Source organism: Argiope bruennichi, chromosome X2, assembly GCF_947563725.1.
Source record: "Argiope bruennichi chromosome X2, qqArgBrue1.1, whole genome shotgun sequence".
In the NCBI taxonomy this organism is placed as follows: domain Eukaryota; kingdom Metazoa; phylum Arthropoda; class Arachnida; order Araneae; family Araneidae; genus Argiope; species Argiope bruennichi.
The window spans coordinates 108,338,677-108,362,623 of record NC_079163.1 but is presented as its reverse complement, the minus strand read 5'-3'; the positions used below and the strand labels follow the sequence as shown (position 1 = coordinate 108,362,623).

Genomic DNA, 23,947 nt, shown 5'->3' with positions numbered 1-23,947 from the left:
TTACAAATAATGTTGATTTCATAAACTTTGAAAAGAAATTCACAATTTTACAAATATATGCAAAGAATGTATAATAATAGAATTAAATCTTTTCTTCTCAAGATTAAAAAAAAATATTAAACAGCTTCCTTTACCCCATTAATTTATTCCGAGAAGTTATAACACATACAAATTTTAGTATTATATTTGAAAATATATCTATATATATGAACCTTCATGGCGCTCCCAGCCAGAGGGAAGGCAGTCACTGTCAGATGACTCATTGCATGAATGTTTCTCACAGTTAGATCCAGCTAACCTAAGAGATAAATAAAAATGATAGAAACTATATATTTACCAGAAGATTTTCATTAATTATTACTGAATACACAAAGTTTGTTAAGTATACTGGCTATTACAAGTTAATAAACTTAATTCTAGGATAAGGTCACAGTAAATCACATCTGGAAAATCCAAGCAGGAAAACAGATCACAAATTAAATAAATCTTCACATCAGCAATGATGTATCAATTCACAATAAACAATACATTTCCTGACATAATATTTTAATAGACATTTTAAAGTTTCTAGATATCACGCTCTTTTATAACAATTTTCATATATTGTTCTTTCTCTGTTCCTAATTTCATAAAACAAAATCAACAGATAATATCAATACTATCCATGAAAAATACTGAAACATATTCTTTTCATCAACAAATATATATATATATATATATATATATATATATATATATATAAAGCTTGTACTATTACATAATGCATTTTAATGGAATATAGACAGATTGAAACTGAAATTTTCTATAGACATTTCTAACATTTTCTATATAATCTACAATCTAAAAAAAAAATCTCAACAATGTACATAAATTCTACAATAGTATTCCAGCTTTTTTAAAGCACATTATAAATAATCACATAATTTTGAATAATTCATATATTCTTATATTCAGAAAAATGAAAATCCTATTTATATGCAATATTCATAGCAAAATACATGAAAAACATTCTTTTTTTATAAAATGGCTAATTTCTTTAATTATCAAAACTAAATTATTGCATACACTGAAATACTTACTTTTCTGAAACTAACGATGCACTTGGCTTCTGAATGGAAGAATCACAACTGCACAGTGCTTGAAATGAAGGAGATTTATTTTCTTTGACAGAAGCTGCTGCTTCTAGACTTATGTAATAATCTAGAAAGCTTGATTTCTTCCCCATTTCTTTGTTATCATTTGAATCGAAAACAGAATTACCATTGTCATTCCCAGGGAAAGTTTCTTCTCTATCTGAAGATTTCAAACCCTGTGTCTGATTTCTATAAAATAAATAAGAATATATATAATTCAGGGCAAAATTAATTTTGCAATGTAATGATTCAGTTTTCATTAAATTTATGCATGCTTACAAAATTATAAAAATTTTATATTTATTGCATGGATGAAATAAATTTCATTTTGGACATTATTATATTTCATATTACAAAATTGTGGCAATTTTATTTGACAAAGAATAATCAATTTCAAGATAAAAAATCAGAATAAAAATATTTTAAGTTACTTTTTAATATTTTCAATGATTTTTATTTATTCATTGAAACATATATTGTTTTGCTGTGACTTATTACTTTTTCATTTTTGTCTATAAGTAAACTCAACTTAATTTGAAAGAATGTAAAACATTAAACAAAATAAGGGGGGGGGTCAAAGTTCATTGCATTACACACACACAAAACAAAGGTGACTAGTAAAGATGGGCATATATATATATATATATATATATATATATATATATATATATATATATATTAAAATAATTATTTTACTTGCTTCCTTGTTACATTGAAATTCAGAAAGATTTATTTCTTTTTATTTTGGCAAAATATGCAAAAGATTTTTTTTTTTTTTTGAAACGACGCAAAATAAACATAAGAAATACAATATGGAGTATAGAAACAAATGTTTTTTTAATTTTTTTATTAAAAAAAGATAAAGACAAATTTTGAAGAGCTCGTTGCTAAAAGGTAGACATGAATAACATTTTGGAATGTTCTTAACACCCTATGTATATGTAAACCCTTGATTTGCAAATATGTCTAATGAATACTATCGATGCTTAGGAGATGTCCAATGGTGCAACTATAAGATGCCAAAGCTGACAAAATTCTAGGGACTCATGGCAAGGAACCCAAACCCAAGGTGATAAAATTATTCACTCACATAGACATTGCTATAGCTCTAAATTCAGGGACTGAAAAACATATCCTTCCTTTAACATTTTTTTGGGATCTTATACTGTCTAGTTATATCACTGGACACGCCTATAAAATATTGAAACAAAACATGTTTTATTATTTATCTAAGCTTTTTGTAAAATGTTTGAATTTCACACACTGCCAATGATGATAATCATGCGAAATAACTTTTAATTTCAGTAAGACTGTTAAATAATAAGACTGTTATGCAATAAATTTTGAAAATGAACAAATTAATTTACTTTAATATAAACAAGCATATTATTTGCAATTCACAAAAAACATTAAATAATAATATCCATTAAATATTTTTGAAAAACGCTACTAGTTATCAGATATAAAATTAAGAATTTTTTTGAACAGGTTATTAGCTATCAAAAGCAGTTTCAAAAATGGGATTCTAAACAAACACACAAAACAGAGGAGGGGAGTGAACAGTTGCTGTGAAGAAAAATGAATTAAAAACTTACAAATTGTTTTCTGTATTCGTAGTAAGCATAGGTACTGTTTCTAGATCAACGTCCACACCCATAGACACAGGATCCAAACTGGCATATTTACGTCTTCCTCGGATACTTAATCTTCGATTAATTTTGCATGCAACATCTAAACCTTCATATATATCATCATAGCTGCCATCTACTTCAATATTACAATTTTCATCAGAAGAGGTTAGTTGATAGTTTGGATTGGCATAGCTGAGAAGATCAGTTTCTGCAAAAATATATAATTTTAAATAAAAGATGTGCCAAGATATGATGCATTCAAGAACATCTTAAATATGCGTAAAATATGAAGCCAAAGGATTCCTCTGAAAATCTAATGATGCGAAATTAATTATTCTTCTTAATGTTAAAAAAAAACATGTGAATGATTTATCATGCATTAAATTGAATGATAATATTATGCGAATAAAAAAAAAAAAAACCAAAAAATTAATTTTGAAAATATCTGAAATAGGAAATTTTCACATTCCAGACATATTTTTTTTTTATTTCTTTTAGAAAATTTTATAATTTTTATTTTAGACGCATTTTATATTTTATTTAATTGATCTAAGAAGATATCGTACGTAATCTGTTTTTATTGAGACTAGATGCAAAAAACCAATACAGAGATAGTAAAACAAAAGAGTATCTTTTACTCTGCCTGCTGCCATCTATTCTAAACATAATCACTATCGATTTCAACCAGATTTCAGAAAATAGAACTACTAACGGGAGACGTACTTACAACGCATCTTTTCCGAATATATCGAATAAAATGTTTGAAAAAAAATCCTATTACTTAAATGAAATATTTAATTTCTCTGTCTGAAATTTAGGAAAATAAAATCTTAATCCACCGCGTTACAGGAAATAAAAGTGAAAAAAAAAAAAAAAAAACGCAAATAAAATTGCAAATTTATTATGAAAAACTGGACTGTTTTTTAAATCAAAAAATAATTTTAATACGATAAATAAAGTATAAATTTTGAATCATAATACAGAAAATATGTCTATTTAGTAATCATCACATAATGCTTAATACCATAGCTCCAAGACTGAAAAGATTTTATTTAATTGCCATTTTAAGACTACAAATTGTAGCATAAATTTTGAGAAAATTTATGCTACAATAAGAAACATTAGAAATTTCGTAAGTTCATAACTTACTCAAATTTAATTCAGCAACACAATTAAAGTTTTAAAAATACCAATAAGAATATGAAAATATAATCTTCACAAGCAATACTTAAAATGCAGATAACAATTTTAGAACGTAAATGATTATACTCACTTCTTTTTATCTATATATACAAAAAAAGATGGTCACAAAAATTCATGGCAAAAAATAAAAGAAATAATCTATTAAACAGATTAGAAACTGATACAGTAATGTTTTCAACAGATATTTAGCGCTTCCTAAACTATTGATTGCTAAACCAGTATATCGACTAAATGCTTTCAGATATCAAAACATAAATAATAATTATTTCATGATAAATCCGATTTAAGTTTTAAAAGAAACATTTTCAACTATTTCTCTCAACATAATCTTATGATTAAATGATATTAATTCAATTATATATTGTTTTAAATGTGAAAAATGCGTTAAAATAATATACCGTCGCAGTTCACTTTTCTATCAATTTTTACAACTACAATTTCAGTTACGATTAAAAGTTTAATACTTTAACAGCTGACATCAGAATCGATTTGTAATACGATTTTTAATACATTATATCAAAATGTATTAAAAGTAAATTAAATAAAACAAATCAATAACAACAATAAAACAAAAACATTCCTTGTACAATGTAACACAAAACACTGATTAAAATATTTCATCTACTACAACATAAACTTAAAATTACTTTTCATTAATGTGATGCAGCTTAATTTTTACATACGCGATACACATAAAAATAAAGTTATACAAACATTAATAAAAATTAAACAAGCAAACAAAAAAAGAAACATATATTCGTTACTGAATTATTTTTTATCATTAGTAAATAGAAATATGTTCATAAGAAGTTAATAAGCAATCAAACTATCACAATAATAAAGAGATTAATCTATTATCATAATGAAAGGATAATACAACTGCAACATCTATTAATATAGGAAAACATAAAGTATAACACCGGAGACAATTTTATAATAATAGAATGGACGCAAACGGTCACCTTCAAGTAATAAAGTATTACTTTCCAGAAAACTTTATTGGTGTTAATTGAATTATGAAAATACTTTTGAGGTAAATCTTTCATATTCCAGAGTATATATAACGAACTTGTAAACGTTTTGAAGAAACCGGAACTAAAATAGGCACAAACAAGGTAGATGGAATGGAAATCTTTTCTGTCTGGACAGTTATCGAGCAGTGAAAGCACATTCTCATTTTAGTAAGTGGAAGCTATTCTCACCATTGAGAACAATCGATTTTTAGAGGGGAAGGGCTGAAACGATTCCCTAATTAGAAATTACCATACATTAAATGACATAACTATCCAACTTACGATTCAATACCATCTTCATCTATGATTGGAAATAAAAATTTGCGACGAAAGCACATTGCAAACAAACGAGTTAACCATCTTACCGTCTTCAGCCTCTTCGCTGCAGACATAAACCTACAGGTCACGTGAGGAAAAGGGCCAATATAAGATTCAGCTCGTGACATCACTCGGCGACAGGATCAATAAACGGGGCGCCACACTTTATTCAACAAAACGAAACCGAATATTAGAGCACACACTCTCAAAACTTTTTATAATTTCATTCTTTCTACACTATTCCAGATCATTCAACAACCTCTTAATAGCTTTTTATGTATCAAGATCTCATTAGAAAGTTCATTAAGAATTCCTTTTCCGTTTGTTAAAATGCTTGTTTTCTATAAATTCAAATCAATAAAAACAAATAACAAGAAATTATAATAAAATTTAAAAGCATGAATGAATAAAAATATAATCTTTTATAACTTAATTATTATTTACGATTATTAAAATATGTTTATACTCATAATAAAGCAAAATTATGACCTAGAAAGAAAAATTAAATCAAATGACAGCATTTCATATAAATGTTGATAAGTTCAAAATATGTGATAACTGTTTCATCTCTTTAGATTTTCTTTTTCTTTTTTAGAAAATAAATATTATGAATAGTTAGGTTGAATAATTAGCTTTTCTTCGTGCAAATTCTTCTCATGTTCAGATAAGAAATTTGAGGGGCATATAAGATTTTTTTTTTTTTTTTTTTTGTATTCTAACAAATTATGATTTATTCATCCAAATATATATATTTATTTGACAAAAACTAAAATAAATACTTTACTCTTTCCTATATATTGCAAAAAGTAAAAGAATTCAGTGATTTCAGTAATCCCTAGACCATATAGCTGTGAACCACAAATTCTACAACAACATTTTCATTAAACTTCTGCCTTTTTAAATGCTATCATAAAACCACTTTTGAAATAAGCAATCACATTAGACAGCCCCAACTACTTTACGCCTTTTCCGAATATTTGTGACTTCCATAACTTCTAAAAAATGCAATAATATTTATCGCATGTACTTTAATTGAATATCTATGTCATTTACGATAGTATTGATATTCAAGTTCCGTGTTATAATATTCAAGAAATTAATCTGGCCTTGCGATATTCTTTTACACAAGTTCTAAAATTATTTTCTCCAACAGTTTAAAAAATAAATGGTTCAAACATTTCTACAAACAGGCCATGTTTTATAAATTAATTGCACTTTTGGTATTGTTTATGTTTTCATTTTTTAAATATTTATTAAAGGAAATCGAATATTTTAATTTGAGATTTATCAAAATTCTAAAATTTAATGGTTTGAGAAAATTGAATTTTTTAATTCCAACTGCAATATTTAAGTGATTTTTTTCGGGACATACACAACACCATGATTAATTCTATTAATAATGAACAACAATTATTCGGGAAAGTTGCCATTTCAATGATAGAAATCAACAGAAAGAATGGATTATTTCTTAAACTGAGTATTTGACAAAAAAGGCTTTCGTATTTTAGCAAATTGATTAACATTTATGGACATTTAAATAAGTGTTAAATATCAAGAATTAAGAAAAAATATCATGATATCAGGGGAATAGAAGAGTACATTCGAAAAGTAAGTAAATTTCTTTCAAGTTTAAGTACTACTTTACTCCCCATTGCGAACAGCAATTATGTAACATAAACACCAGCTTCAAAGACGAACCTAGCTGATTCAATTTGAAGCGTTAACAGCTTTGAATAACTTTCAATGTCGGAAGCCATACCGTTCGAGAAGCCAAAAATATTCTTTCGAAATGAGGATAAAAGAAATCATTTACTCGCTCTTCAAAATAGTTTCCCACGCTATCATCACTATAAAAATTCATAAATATGGAGGGAAGAGAAGCATTGTTTTAGGCAAACCATTTTGGACTTACTTTCTACATATCTATAATGTACTTAGAAAGCCTTACTCTATATCAATAACTAATTTTTTAAAAATCAAATATGTTTATCTTTGGTGCTAGAGGTTATTTTATTTTACTCTTTCCCGTAAAAAAGTCTTCCAGGAACATGAAGTCCAAATGGAATGTGTAAATTATGAAATTTTCGTGCAAGAAGGAGGGGTGCCATTTTTAAACCTAGCCTACTCTGCCTCCGCTTTCTCAATATTCCATGTAGTAATTATTTGGGGAAGAAGGAAGGGCATATTTTTCTTTTTTTATTTAATGCTAATATCTCTCATACTTCAATAAAACTTCTCTCATACTTCTAAAAAGGAATTCAAGATTAGAAGTATTAGAATTGTTGATATCAAAATGTGGTGAATTAAATATTTAAATTGAATTATAGAATCTACACACTAATTAGAAAGTAATTAAAACCTACATACATCAAGCATTCCATACAACAAATAGCATTGCGTTATGTATCCTACACATTTTTTTTTTTTCCATTTGATTCACTTAACATTTAATAATAACCGGAACCGAATTGCAGGATCTAGTATGGAAATAATACCGTATGACTATAATGGTAGGAAATGACTGACAAAGACATTTCGTAATTTTTGATAAGACTAACGCTTATTTACAAACAGATTGATAGTTTTTAATACAAACTATTAAATTATTATATGTAAACGATGAAAGCACATTATGTTTATATCAACTTTTAATACTATCGTACTCTTCACATATATTAAACAAATACTTCATTATCAAAATAATATAGTAATATTCAAATATTAAATAATAAACTCAATTTTAGTTAAGAAAGACCTGATACCTCACTTATGAATTCAGGGAACAAAAAATGACACAATAATATTCACCTGAAGTGCACAATATTGATAAAAATTTTATAATTTACTCATCACCGGATTAGAAATCAGACCTGAGTGACTTCAGAATCAAAATTATCATTGACAACATTATGCAAGTACAATCTTGTTAGAATATGTGCATTGTAATAAATAATTGATAAAATATGCATTAACATGTTAAGAAAAAAACCTGAAAGTCCCCACTCAAAACAACTGCTTCTATATCAAAAACTAAAATTTACAAAAATAGGTCTAAAAACGAATTTACCTAACATGTAAACGAATTTACAAACAAAGAATTTAACTAAAAACTAATTTAAAATTTACTTACTCACAGAATAAGAAATTTAAAAATTTAAAGTTCTCCTTCAAACTTTAAGATATGGGTTTCCACAAAATGTGAATAAATGTGAAAGAAGATTTACACTTTTCTTTATAGTTTTTTAGTGCCGGCGATGCGGTTACACTTCGTACTCAGCTGACACAAGTTAGGCAGTAAATGCAGCTTCTCTGCCACCATTTTTAGTAGCTTCTCCGGGAGCGAGGGGAAGGCGCTGCTTTCTTCGTCCGGTTGGCGTTTAGTCAACGCCCTTTCGGCCTTTGCCCACAGGGAACTCCAGGGGGTCAATTTAGGGGATTTGTCCATTCAGCTTCCCTCCAACCAGCCCCAGCATTCTTCCCGAAATTGGTTTCCTTCTCTTGTCACGGCAGAGGTTGTTATTGGTCTAAGCAAATTGACTATTCAGTAGATAGTTCTCGATCAACTGGGATTTTTTAAAAATTTAAAAGTTGCTAAAGTTGTTCGCAAGCCAATCCTTTCTTTTCTTCATGTGCGTTGTTGGTTCCTTCCTTCGTTTTCCGTTAAGAGATCATCTTATGTTGTTGGTTCCCATCAGGATGCAGGAGAGATAACTAGTCAAAGCTCTACCACATTCACACATCGTATTCCTGACTTCTTTACATCCCCTCTTTTATATGTCAAGTTGAAAAGACGCTATTCTCCACAGCTTGGAGATTTTCTTGGTCAGTCATTAAGTCACGGCAAATTGTTGTTTCAAATCCAATCGTAAAATCTTCAAATCCCCGTTTTACTCATTTTCCCCCCCTTCTTTTACCTTCGATCATTTGGCTATTTATTTTATCTCTACACCAACCTGCTTTTCTCTGATTAGATATTTTAAGTTTTACCAACTTAAACTCAAGATTTGTAACCTGTAAAGGAATTTCTTTCCTCCTTGTTTCTCACTGACAACACACAGAAAATAGATAATTTCTCAGAAGGGACAGTTTGGAAGGCCCTCAATGTAGCAGTAAATCAGGAGTTGTCTCAAAGAATTTAAAAACAGCCACCCGTTATTTACAGAATTTTATTCAGAGGGGAGAAAGTTTAGGGACCTTCTGTATTTTCAAGAACCACAAGGAGGGAGTGATTATCACCCATGACTGTCGGAAAAGGAATATCCAGATGTGCATTCCCTGTCTCAGACGTAAACAAAGCAATAATTTTCGTCATTTAAATTGTACAGATCACATAGTTTCAGAAATATTCACAAACGAGAAAAGTTTTGACTATAACATGCTGATTTATTTCAATAGCTCTTACTCAGTCTTACGTTGAAAATCAAAGGGGAAAAAAATCTAATTAAAGCAAATTCTTTTTAAAAAAGATGTATGAAATTTATTTTGGTCAAATCAGTAGCTGCATTTTTTTTTCATTATAAAATAATCATTTTTAAATAAAAATATTTCGAAAGCATGATAATTAACCCTTTAAAGGGCCATTTTTTTCTAGTCATATTATGTTAAAATATTTTTAGGCTTGAAATTAGAATAAGAAAAGGGATTCATTTAGCTTATTAGATAAATTTAATTTAATTAATTACTTAATTTGGTTAATTAATAATTAAGTAACAAATCAAGACGCATCATTTTGTGTGAAATAAAGAACTAAAGCATCTAAGTTTCTGTCTTTCTAAAAAAATTTGTCAGAACTTATGCCAACTTTCATAAATTCAAACAAAGATTGATAAATTTGGTGGGAAGCATACTTCCCACGGCCCTAGAAAGGGTTAAGTAAAATAAAAAAAATATCAATACTACAATTTACCAAAATTTAAAAAAATAGTTCGTAATCAACACAATAGAGATATTTACCAAAAGTTAAAAAATAATAATTGTTTCATTATATCAATACCACACAGGACAAAATCCATACCTATTACCAATTATTATGTCGCTCAACCATAAAATTCATTCGCAAAATTCTGTTCTATTTCTCACAAGCTACAGATACATCCGTTTCTATATATATATATATATATATATATATATATATATATATATATATATATATATATATAAACAATGATTAAATAACGAAAGTAATCCAAATTGAAGACTCTGAAAAATAACATAATTATAAGGAACACCACCGAATTATTTTTGCAAGTACTTCGACTTCAAATTTTTCATTAACATATTAACTGCCAGATCTTTTAAAAATATTTTTTTTTAAATATAAGTCTATGCTTTTGTATGTAAACAAACACGTATCATTAAATTTTACAATATAAATATATGAGTTTTATCGATATAAAAATCCGCCCTGATTTGGGGATTACGGTAAATGGCATGTAAAAAATTGCACGTTTATAAAGCCATAGTTTAACACATTGGACATGCAATCCAACATCAAATCTTACACACTGTTTATAAACATATTTTTCGTCTAATATTCTTCTTAAATAACAGGAATAACCTTGAGGAGTTTTTCTCATGTCATTTGGTACTCGTTTATAGGAGTGCCACTTTACAATAGATTTCCATTATTTATCGAGTCAAACAGGGATAATAAACTCTTTAGAACAGAAGATAGCTTTAAAAGCTTGTAATTTTTCTTCTGAAATTTAAAAATGGCATTTTTTTATTAGCAATGTAGTACATTGTATAAGCATTAGCAGAGCCATATCCATGGCATTGATGAAATTAGAAAAGTACCCTTTTGTGCCTCTAATTCTTCCATATTTTTATATATTGCAGCCAAATTTGTCAACAGTAGCCATGTTCTTATTGTAATTCGCAGTGGCATTAGGCAGCAGAATTAATACTTTTTTTTTCTCAGTTCTAGACCATCTTAGCGTACGTCCAAACAAGTAGAACGTCCAAATGATTTGATAACATCTTTACAAAGCCGTTCTCTTCCCAAGACCCAATATTCCATTTAATTTACTATGTTTGTAATCGAAAGTTTCATAAAATTCTTTCTTAATCTCTTTATCTATTCTTAAGATTTATTCATCCAATTAAATATCATCGTTACTGTTGCATATATATTTCCGTCTTTTAGATTTTTCATCAAATCAAAACTTGTGAAAAAAAACAACTATTGAAATAAAAGCAGTGCTCTTCTTGTTTCTCTATTATTGCTATTGTATTCAATATAACCGACATACCTAATCTAAATGTATCCTTTTCTGAATTACTAGTTAGATGACTTTCATAAATTTTAGAATTATAGCAGCATTTTCTCACATCACAACATATTGTCTATTAATTAAAACCAAAGCGAATGGGCTTGCATCTAATAATTTTTTTTCAAAAAATGATGAACATAATAAAGCACCATTTGTTCATCAATAAACAAATTATATGAAAATACTCCGAACTACATAAACTTTTTAATTAGCTCATCTAAAATTGCTCGTATTTTGAATAACTTTAGTTTTTATTTATTATTGGGATACTTGTACTATTATTAAAATGTAGGTTTACTAGTTTATTTCAATTAGATGATTTTTTCGTCACACATTTTCCTATAATTCAAATATTTATGTGTTTTCTTCTGACCAGTACATTTGTTCTTGAAGTAAAGAGTAATATCCAATTAACTGTGAAAATCCCCCAACATTTTTGAATCAATCTGCAGAGAGTACAAGTTGGTGACGATTGCTTTGAGCTGCATAAAATACTCTTTGATGTACGATATGATTGACTAAATCATCTGTGAAGAATATCTCAAAAACTTCTATTGATGTTTCATCTTTAATTATTTCTATTTTGTGTATCCTAGGTTACTTGCAATCTTCTTCTCCATTGGTAGAAATGATGAGTTATGCACTTTTTTTTATTTCCTACTTTGATAAGAGATTTTCTTTTTTAGGTATCTTGTTTCTCGATACTATAAATTCTTCATTACACCTCCCGCCAAATATTTCTAATGAAACTGGAACATCTTTTGGAATTGGTATCTTCCAGTAAGTTATCATCTGCATCTCCTAAATCGGAAACATCATTTGCCCTATCCGATAACAGTTCAGCTATATCTTCCATTTATAATAAAGATGAATGTGTGTGTAAGCGCGAGGGTGTCTGTGTGTTGGCGCTCTACAGGCTAGGCTGTTTGATCTTGAGCCACCAAACTTGTGGCACATATATACTTTTGGGGGTGGGAATGTGCATTTCAGAGCGATTTTTTTTAAAACTAATTAAAAATTAAGTACAATTTTGGAGCTTTTTCACGATAACTTCTGAAAATATTATGGTACAAAAATGATTTTTACATCATCTTAAAATTCAATTAAACCATTTGTTTTGGCCGTATAAATATTTTTTCTTTATTTGATCAATTTTTTTTTTTTAAAGAAAAGTATATTTTCGAACAAGAACCGTAAGAATTCTGAACAAATATTAAAAGTATTACGAATGATAATACAAAAACAAGATTTCTGGAAGAACACCAGAGTTATTGATAAAAGACAATATTAAAGCAGATTTTTTTTTTTTTTTTTTTTTTTTTTTTTTTTTTTCGATTTACAATCCAAATTACTATACTGTCCTTAACACAAATCACAACCGGCGAAGCAGATTTCAGGGAAGCAAGCAATTTAATTACTTAATTCTGGAAAGAATCTGTAAAAGATTTAAATTTATATTTAAAATACTATTAATATGGAGAAAATGTCAAATTGTTTTAGGTTAGAAATTATATTACATTGTTAAAAAGCTAGAAATAGCAAAGTGTATCTATTTTTTACAAATTTTAGGGAAGCTGACAGAAAATAAGGGAAATGTATAGAAAAATGAAAAGAACACTGTAAGGCTTCTAAAATAGTATGAATTACATATATTTCAAAATTTGAATCTTAAAAATGTTTTGCTGAAGAAGGAAACAAGACCAAGTAACATACAATATTTAAAATTCTATTCCGGCCATGAATTCTGGCGAGTCAAACTTGGCTAGTTTATAATATTATCAAGGTCTTCATCATCTACATCAAGATTATAATCCCAATATTCTTCACGTTCTCTCAGTGTTCAATTTTTTTTCGACCTATTACAATCCAAATTGAAAATATCAAAAAATATTCTAAAGAAAACTGAACAGATAATTCATTTATAAAAATCTAACCAGGCTTCTTTTACGCAGCTGATAAAAACAACTAAATGAATCAACTTTTCAGCCTTAAGTTCATGGCCACCGGCATTATAAAAAAAATATATCTTGCCCAGTGAACGAAAACGATTGGTAAAGACGTCACCACGAAGTTAAAATATATGTTTCAAAATCACCTACTCCTAACACCTGGTATTCCTTTCTACCTCGTCCTTCCATCCCCATTATATTTCCTTTTATCAAATAGACACAATTCAAACTTTATTGAAAAGAAATTTTTAGAAATGTTTCAAAAGCGTATTATTGCGCTAGTTTAAATGTCAGTTTAATTTGTAGCGTAAAAATAATAAACCATTTTACATGCATCCACTGTGAGTCCCAAATGGAGATCATTGTATTTTAGAGGTGGTCAAACTATGAAATAAACAATTTGCTCAATTCTGATACTATGTTACTTAGAATACATAAACTCTATATTAAAATATAATCCAATTCAATACTGATAATCAGGTATTCATTTACAAATAGATAAATGTTAAAAAGCGTCATTTAAAAGTAAATTTCGAAATAAAAAATTAAACATATATATATATATGCAATGATATTTCTTAATCTAATTTAAATTCTAATTAATTTCCTAATTTTTATCTAAATTTAGCCCGCATTAACTTCATTCTAAAATGTTCTCTTATTTCTTAATCCATTTTCCACTTTTTATTTAATAAATTTTACACGCGTTCTATAAAAATGCTGTTCTCAGCATTTTCTCACGCTTTGAGTGAAGGGATAAAAATCCTTAATGCTTACAACATTCTTTTAAAGATACTTAAAATTCCTTTTTCTAAATTGGCATGTGTCAAAATGTGTCTATCAAAATCTCATAGTAAAATCATTGAAAGAAAAAAATTGTCTCTCTTTTACTCTTATGCCGCGATGTAAACTGGCGTATGATGATCGTTTCTTGTAAAATTATGCCTCCCAGGATGAAATAAATCGAAGTTTTAAAATTTCAAAAGTTTCTTCTTCTCGGCCAAGCATTAGTTAAAATATATTTACATATACATACATTTAAATCACATAAATAAGTGGTTCATAATATATTAAGAGAAGATTATTATGTTAAAACATAACTTCAAAGCAAATAAAAAGTCAGAAACTGGGAGGAGGAAGAAACATTAAAAACATTATCGATCCTCAAATGGACAGCATGACGGGGAACGAGTCAAGTAGAGTTATTCGAAAACCACTTTTTAAAAAAGTAACATCACCACACTGAAATGAATAAAATATAAATAAATCCAATGGAAATATAGTATAAAAATGGTTCAATTCAAATCATTTTTCAAAATCAGCTCGACATTAAATAAAAATAAGTTTATAACCGTTCCTTTGATAATTCATGCCATCTTCTTCAGAAATATCTATTTTTTAATGCTGTAAGAATTTAGTATCGAAGCATTCTGCAATTTTTAAATTTCAGCAAAAACCTTCTCACTATTAAAAAAAAATTTTTTCTCTGATTGTAAGATAAAACAAGGACAATTAAATTCTTGGATGAGGCACTTAAATTACAAAAAACTATTCACCAGCTAAGCGGCCTTGGCAAGATCATTCCTTTTAACAGACTATTTGGAGGAAATCGAATCCTAATACTCTGCTTTTCTTTTTCTTCCAAAGCAATCAAAAATTCACTGAAACCTCACCTTACATTTATTGTAATACTTATGCAAAAATGCTCTCCATTCCGCTTTATTTCAACTTTTCTTACAATGTTAGCACACTTCCATTTTTAATTTGCAGTGCATATACTGTATCACATGATAATTTTCTATTTTTAAAGTGTAAATTTTATTTTAAACTAATGTTGCTGTTGTTGTTTTCTTCTTTCTTTTTGTATTTGTGTGTGTGAAGAAGAACGTGTGTATGTGTACTTCCCGACCATTAATGGTCTGCTCCTCTTCATTTTTTCATCCGTTTTTCTTTTTCCTACTTTACCACACTGGCTGATCTTTTTTAACACACAAGCTCGCTTATTCACTATAAAAAGAATATGGAGGGAAGAAAAACACCGGAGTTATTCTACCCAAGATAGGTCATAAAGATGTGAACGGGCATACAAACATGTAAGTTAATTAGGAAAGACAAGACTTGGAAAGAGCACGAGTTTCTGCAAAATACGTTGTATATTAGAAAGAAACGTATTTGGTTTGTATTATTACTATTAGTAACAGATGTATTTGTTTTAAAAATACAGCACATTTTTTAACAAAATTTTTTCAATCACTTTACAATTCATAATAAATTCTAGTAAAGTTTTTCGTTTTTGTTTTTAAGTCAGAATATTTAATTGATGTGTAACTAAAATGCCCATAACTTTTCTCTTATTACATTTAGAAACTAAAAAATGTTCTTAACTGGTATATTCACACACTTTGGGATTTTTATTTATTTATTTTTTCAAGTATAACAGGAGCATTCGTAAGTCGCCAGGTCACTTTTTTATAGAAACTTCATCAAATTGATTAAATGAAATTTAATGCAATTTCTGGCAGACCCTCTTACTTAAACTAAAAATTTTTAAAATTTATCGATACAAGGTATGTATCATTAATATTTATAGATCTGTAAGAAAGCAGAAAGGTAAGAAATAGATAAATACTATATAACAGCGTAAAAAAGAATAGTATAATTTTTATAATGTTATTTCACATAAAATGGTGTACTTTCCCGCTATATATTGGAAATATTTGAATTATTTAACGCCAGGCAGTGTAGATTCTCATTGGCACACACAGAATGTGAAAACATTTGGTAATTTCTTCACGCTAGCCACAGCAGTTAGAGAATTTATAGGCAGTGACAGATATCTGTTTTCTTTATTTTTAAAAAGCAAAAAACTTAAAACAAGCCGTAATTTAATGTTAAATTTTTGGTTAATACAAGAAATAAAATAAAATTGTTCGAATGTTGAGAATATTTCAAATCTTTTGTTCACTTAGAATAATTAAAGACAAATGCTAAACGATTTTACTTGATATAAAGAAATATCACATTCTAAAAGCAGAAAAATAATTTTTTATAAATACGTAGTGCGGCTGTTTTATTTTGATTCTTATAAAACAAATTTCTTTTATGTTTACGAAATTTATAGATTATCAAATAATAATAATAAATAAACTTACCTTTAGAAAAAAATGTCAACTGTATGATGCGACAGTCATGTCAATTTTTAAACAAGATTAAAAAATGTCAATTTTATAACAGGATTAAACAAATAAGAATGCACAATATAAAATTTTGCACAACTGCTGTTATAAAATAACAGCAAGAGTTATCTCCCCAAAACTTTCTCGCACCTTACCTAATAAAGGTGTTATTTCCCCTCTCCAACGTTAAATTTTTAAATAAGGCCGTGAAAGGAACGAGTGCTCAGATTTTTATTTTCAGAATACCACACATGAGCATTTTGTGCTTCAAAGTACAAAGAATAAAACTAATTATGTATTTTAGACGCCTTTCTGACGTCAAAATTCCGATTTCAAATTTTTTGATGATTACATTACTTTCACCCTGTATACGAGAAAGAAAAAAAATGGTATAACAATAATACACATAGGAAGCAACAGTAGGGAAAGATCCTGAAGAGCACTACACAGAAGATGATATACTGATAGAAAAGAAAAAAAAATGTCTAAGGTGAAACTGATCCAAATGAATTAATAATGGTAATGAGGAATCATTATCCAATTTCTTTCATCAAGAACTTTGCAGATAACAAAATAAAAAAGTAACTTGAAGCATATTTAAATATAATTTTTTGTATATTTCGTATACGAGGAAATAATAAATCAATATGGTGTTTCAATAATTTATCAATTATACTAAAAATTATCATTTGTATACTTCGTATACGAAGTAAGAAATCAATGTGGTGTTTCTATAGTTTATCATTATTAAAAAATTCTGTATTTGCAAATAAATTAAAATCTAGATTAGAATTTTAGGTTAGAGAATTCTAGAATTTGAATATTAAAAACCTGTTTCATATTATTTTCTAGCCATTTATTTCTTTCCCTACCACGAACCCTAGATTGCTTTTCTTTTTGATATGCAATGACTATAACAACTAATTAACTAATTTTTTAAAAACGATTTTGTCATTTTCCAAAATAGATTTTATCGAATTCAAGAAACACGAATGGATTTTCTATTTACTAAAATCAATATTCCAGAACCTATTATTTTTACATCTTCCAATTTTGCTTCCTAAGTTTCTAGACACGCTCAAATGTAAATAAAGATAATGGATTTTGCCATAGCAACATCAAGATAATTTCTAGCGCAAGCGTGGTGATTTACCTACTTTTACCTGGAAAGGCAATACTTCCAGGACGGAAGATGACTGTTACCCTCTATTTGTATTGTGTAAAAAATGCGCAATAGATTTAAATATAATTTACAGAGGAAAGTGAGTTCTGATTCATATAAAAGGCGAGAAAAATTAGTAGCATTGAAATACAAGAAAATATGTCAGCAAATTTAAACGAAGCAAAAAATTTGCAAGCATTTAGGCAGAATAAATAGGAAAAAGATAAAATGAAATCAACGCTAATGAGGAAGTAATAAACATGAAATCATGAAGTAAAACATAATATTATTAACTCGCTAAATAAATTAGTCGCATCATACACACAAATATTCAGGTTTTCTTTTCTTTTTTTCTTTTCTTTTAAACTGACATTTTGCTGATTCGTAAAAATTGCCTGCTTAAGAACGCGATGAATGCATTTTGAAACTAATAATAAAGTTGAAAATACGCCTTAATTTGTATGATCCCCAAGATAATTTAATTAATACAGAATTAAACAATTTAGATAAAAGAACAGCCAATCTCTTTGACAAAAAGCTAATTCTCGATAAATTAAAAAAGGAAAAAAAATTGATATCGGTCCAATTCATCTTACAATAGAGATTTTAAATCTAATGACGCCAGGAGGTGATTTGAAACCATACGACTTATTTGATGGTTTAGCTTTCCTTTATGAAATAGGGCAGCAAATGAAGTTGGACGGTATTCAGTTGAAAACTGATCTCATTCATTCGAGAAAAAAGGACGGAATATAGATAGAAAATTATTTGGAAATGATAAAAGCGCTGGAATCCATTATTATCGTGGTGGAGTTCGCATGGCACCAATATTGTAGTTGAAATGGTTTTCCGGCATTTTAAGTGGGCCTGTTACATTTGCTACAACTGAAAGAACATTCAAAATTTCAACTGGATCTGCAATAAGAAATATAGAAAGAAAAAGGGATGGGGAGGAAACCGTTTGATATCTGAAAGGACTAAACAAAACTAATTTCGCATATGTATTATATAATTGGATGCTCCAATACAGTGATGAGACGTAAGCAACAACAACAACATCATCAATAACAAAAAAAGATTTAATGCCACACAAGACAACAAAAGACAAGAAAATGAAAATCATTTACAAAGAAAAAAACAGTTTAGAAACTGATAATTTGAGTAATTCACCTGAAAATTTACACTCAGACTGAAATATCTGAATTTCATTCAGAATATTGCTACAACCACAGCGTTAGAATTCAAAAATAATTGTAAACTTTACCTTTCATTTTAGCTTCCATTATGAGCTCTTTTTCCTTTAAAAAAACAGTTGTAAAAAAAGTTCTTTAAGAAAAGAAATCTGCGAATATATTTGTATGCATTTATTCAATGCAATTACCAAAGGCTGATATCTAAATCAAGATTTTACTGTAAAAGACAAGATACAGCATTTTGTTTGCTCTCTCTTCCCTTTAGTTTCTATAAAATTAAAAAAAGTAAAAGATTTGTCGCATGTTCCCAATTTTTCTTTACATTACTTCTTTATAATACACTCAGTATTATATATATATATATATATATATATATATATAAAGCAATATCATACTACACACCAATACAGATGTTTAAATGAATACGGTTGATAAATAAAGATAAATAAATGTTCAGCTACATATCAGTTTTGAATATTTACTAAAATATACAGATAATTTCGTTAGACGATAACTTGCTAAATTTAATGCTTAGAGTTCCATGATTTATGAGCTCCATTAAAAAGTCTGGCAACAATCCGTTTATCTTATCCAAATAGTAATAATATTAACAGAAATCGGAACAAAACATCATTTGTGACACTGATGAAATCCAAATATTTCTTCGCGGACGTTTTAGAATTTATTTGTCAGTTTTTAATAGAAATTATTCTTTTAGTATACCTTGAGTTGAATCAAGTTAAATTTCAAATAGCATCTCATGTTGATAAAGGACAAACTTAAATACGCTCGGCAATTCGAAATGTTAAGATTCTTCTAAAGGTTCTTACATTCGGACGCCCTTTATTTTCAGCAGATAAAACATGTGAAGACTAATGTGAATTTCATTACAAATGACAGAAAAAATGAAACATACACGTCTCATAATTAAAAATATCAAATCATTTGAAAGAAAAGGGATCATTTTCAAATGTAAGATTAAAGTATATTAAAAGCAAAAACTTTGAATTCAAATGCGCTAGTAAAAATATGATTACTAATTTCATGAACTACGAAAAATTGAAACCATTTCAGATACAAGAAAAGGATTAAGGATCATTTAGGACGTTATGAAAGTCAATACTATTTCGTAGAAAAAACATTGACTTTCGAATAAGGAGAAATAGATAAATGGAAAAAGTAATATTTTTGTTCTATGATTACAAATTATTTCACAGCGAAGAACGCTGTGGGCACGCCAGAGTTCAACAAACGGAAAATGATTTAATATGTCTATTCTTTAATGAAATCTCAATATTATAATTTTTCATGGGATTATTTTTTTTATATATACTTTACTTTGCTATACTAGACAATGAAAATCCAGAAACAAAACCCATGAGATTTATGATGCATCTTCCCGATAGACTTTTCCAGAAAAAGATATCTAAATTTGAGTTAAAGGAAAGAAAAGAAAAATTCTTACACAATCAGTTCAATCACTACAAAATCACAGAAACGTCAACCTAAACGTTTTGCGATGTTGAAAAAACAATGCAAAAATTGTAAACCGTCATTTCAGAAGTTTGACGAATACTGAATAATTTCACAGACAAAAGTTTGTTTTGTAGCAGATTATTTTTGAGCAGATTACTGTCAATCTACAGTAATGAAGGATCGAACTCATAATTTTTCTCTCCAAATCAGGATTTCTTAGAAAATTTCCCCATTCAAGACACAAAGAGCATTTCCATGCCAAAGTTAGAAAATAAATAAGAAAATGAAGCATTAGTTAAAGATAAATAAAAGTAAATTCAATTAAACCCAATTTTATCGAAATCTTTATAATCAAATAAGTATCTTTTGCATACATTTTATTTTGCAGAATCTGGAAGAGTAATTTAATAATTAATTAATACGAGCCAAATAATCCTTTTTGAACTCCCACGAGAGAAAATATATATATATAAAAGTAAAATGCATTTCAATTTTCATCTAAAACAAATTCATTTCCGTACAATTCGCAGAAGAATTAAATTTTACTATTGCTAATAATTACTTGATATTTCTGCAAATAACTGAAATTCCTGATGGACTTATTGTTCATCAGACAACAAATAATTAATACGCTAGAAAATTATTCGTTTTATCGACTGCTATCTTTCAAAAAATGCATTTTTAAGATAATCTGGTCTTCTCAATTAAAAGAGATTGTAGTATGTTTGCAGTACAACTTAATATAAATTTTTAAGAAATGACAACAGCACTAAGTTCTTATAAGGAAACCGGAGACAGGCGATGCTAAAAAAATTAATATATTAAAAAAAAACGCATATACAATACTGTCAATCTGATAAGGCAGATCTCAAATCTATACAATATTTATTGCTATATTATGTAATAAGACATATTCTACGTCTTTGGCAGGCCGTAGCGATCTTTCGAACTATTTCTTTTATCTACTTTTACAAACACATATAAGTCCCTACGATCAACCTCTCAACTTAGAGAATCGAATGCGTCTAGACAGTCACATGGGGATCAGGCGCAATTCGCAGAGCAGTGTATATTTTCTCGCAGACAAAATATTTAAAAAAAAAAAATCTATCTTATTGTGACGAGCGCCGTTGTTTTGCAATGCACCGAGCTAAAGTTCATTGCGACACGATATTACTTTCTGCAAAATGACAAGATTTTTTTTCAATTAACTTACGACGTACATACCACAATTTCTACTTACTGAAAATAACGTCAGCACGGGTTCGGCATAATGCCACGCATTTTTGTTATTGGTAAACGGAAACTTTAGGGATTTATAATACGAACATAATAATGTTTTCAATAGTAGGAATTTAAAAAAAATTGCAATCACAATTAAATCTACTAATAAACAAATTATTAGAAATAAATACTAAGTACTTTGGATCACACTGGAAATGTTAATTTGTTTTACTTTTCTCAGGCAAGCAATATAATAGTGCTCCTCTTTTAGTAACTGGGCAATATACTTTTTACATTTCTACACATTTTTATTTTAATCAACATGCTAATGATTTATTTTCATTTAACCTTTCTCATTTCAATAACTTTGTGTAAACGTTTTTATTTTGTAAATTATGGACAAAATGAAAATATAATAAATGTAATTATTAGTTAATGATTTCTTTACTTACATAAAAAAGCAGTGGCGTAACTAGGGTAGGGCAAGTGCCCTGTGTGCCATCACTAAAGAGCACAAAAGTGAGGGGTCAATTAAACACGTTTCATACAAGAAAAGTACATTTTTTAATTCTTATTCTACTCCTCTTAAAAGTTAAAATGCTTCCAATCAAGTGCCGGAAAATGCACAGTCCTTTTTAAAACTAGAGAACTAATTCAAGTTACGTTTTCCAAACAAAATTCCGAATAACACTATGTTAAAGTGATGTAATGAACAAAATCAAATTTATTTAAGGAAAGGTCCGCCAAAGGAAAGCTCATTTTTTAAAGATTTCTGTCTCAATGGGAAAAGGGAGGGTATGCTCGAAAATTCATTGATTTTTTTTAAAGAAAAAGGCAGATATCAAAATAATAATAGATAACTTTAGGCAAATATCAACCACAGGTTACCTCAAGTTTCCTCAAAAGAGGAACATGGCTTTAAAAAACGTTATAACTTCCATGTTCATACTGACTGAAAATCGATCACTTCTGAAGTTTGTGACAAATAATTTGGAATTAACTAGTCTTTTTATTGTAACGATTACGTGTAACTCAACACACAAAAAGGAGATAAAAATTAACCGTCTCCTGGCAACGAAAGTTTAATTTATTGTTAGCTTTTACTTTTATTATCTAAAATTCTACTTTTTAATCACCAAATAGTGGCGTAATTAAGGTGGAAAAATCTATTTTTGTAGAAACAAAAAGAAAGTTATACTGAAATGTGAGAATATCCTCATCTAATTAACATACATTTGAATCTGGTGAATTTCAAAATACAAGATTCTGCAGCAATTAATTTGTTGCTGCATGATGTGTTATGATTTGTTTAAAAAGTTATTTTATAATTAGCGAAGTAATAAGTAATTACTATAATTTAAATTAAATTTAAGTGTGATAAAAACGATAAATAATTTTAGCAAAATCTTATATTTTTTTTTGAAGTCGTTAGGCCTACTAATTTTTTAATAGTGAAAAATATGTGGTAAATTAACTCCACGAGAGGGCACTCTGTGTTCATCCGGTCCGGTGATAGCCAGCAGTCGGAGGGCAGAGTTCAGAGTTCACTAGACGAGGGGAGAGAACGGACGTCCGCCGAGAAGGGTGCGACCGGAAACCGAGAAGCCGTGATACTCTGAGAAAGGGCCGAAACTGGAATTCTTACGTTGAAGAATTCCTCTGCAAATGCTAGTGAACCACGCGCAGGTGGGAAAGATCCTTTAAACAACATCAACTGTCCATCTTCATGTAATATAAATTCCTTCATCATTGAATTCTCATTTGTAAAATTCATCAGAATCATCATTTGTTAATCAAGAATAAAAGATTAAGCTAATTCAAGTGGACTGATGCATTAAAACCCATCACACCCACAACCATGGGGGCTCGGAGCCGGTGAACAGCAAATTTTAAAAGGTACTGTGCTACTTCTGTTTTATATTTAGTCTTTCATATTTCTTCAAAATGAGTATCTTGAATAATTTAAAGAAGTGTGATTTAAAAATACTTGCCGAAGAACTCGGTGAAACTGTGTCAGAAAATGCTAAAATTTTGGAACTTAAGAAATTAATTGAGAATTCTGATGTTTTTAAAACGGATCAAGAATTTGTCCGTGGCGTCATAAAATCGATCGTTGAGGATCGTACGGCTCAGGCAGTTACTGAACAATCCAAGTTAGAGATTGAAAGAATGAAATTGGCCCGACTCGAGAAGGAGA

General features: G+C 28.5%; 1 protein-coding gene across 4 annotated transcripts in view; it reads right to left on the bottom strand.

Annotated features, from left to right (window-relative positions):
* The window catches only part of LOC129960087 (protein Fe65 homolog), a 62,892-nt gene that overhangs the window by 28,006 nt on the left and 10,939 nt on the right, over window positions 1–23,947 (bottom strand). Inside the window, exons 1-4 of one of the 4 annotated variants that reach the window (XM_056073186.1) lie at window positions 5,346–5,401; window positions 2,729–2,972; window positions 1,080–1,322; window positions 213–298 (exon numbers count right to left, since the gene is read on the bottom strand). In XM_056073186.1, the coding sequence (XP_055929161.1) occupies window positions 213–298; window positions 1,080–1,322; window positions 2,729–2,790 (391 nt within the window). In that variant the 5' untranslated portion in view covers window positions 2,791–2,972; window positions 5,346–5,401. Of the gene's footprint in view, window positions 1–212; window positions 299–1,079; window positions 1,323–2,728; window positions 2,973–4,929; window positions 5,101–5,262; window positions 5,402–23,947 lie in introns of those variants that run through there. The other 3 variants (XM_056073185.1, XM_056073187.1, XM_056073184.1) reach the window with 3 other exon arrangements.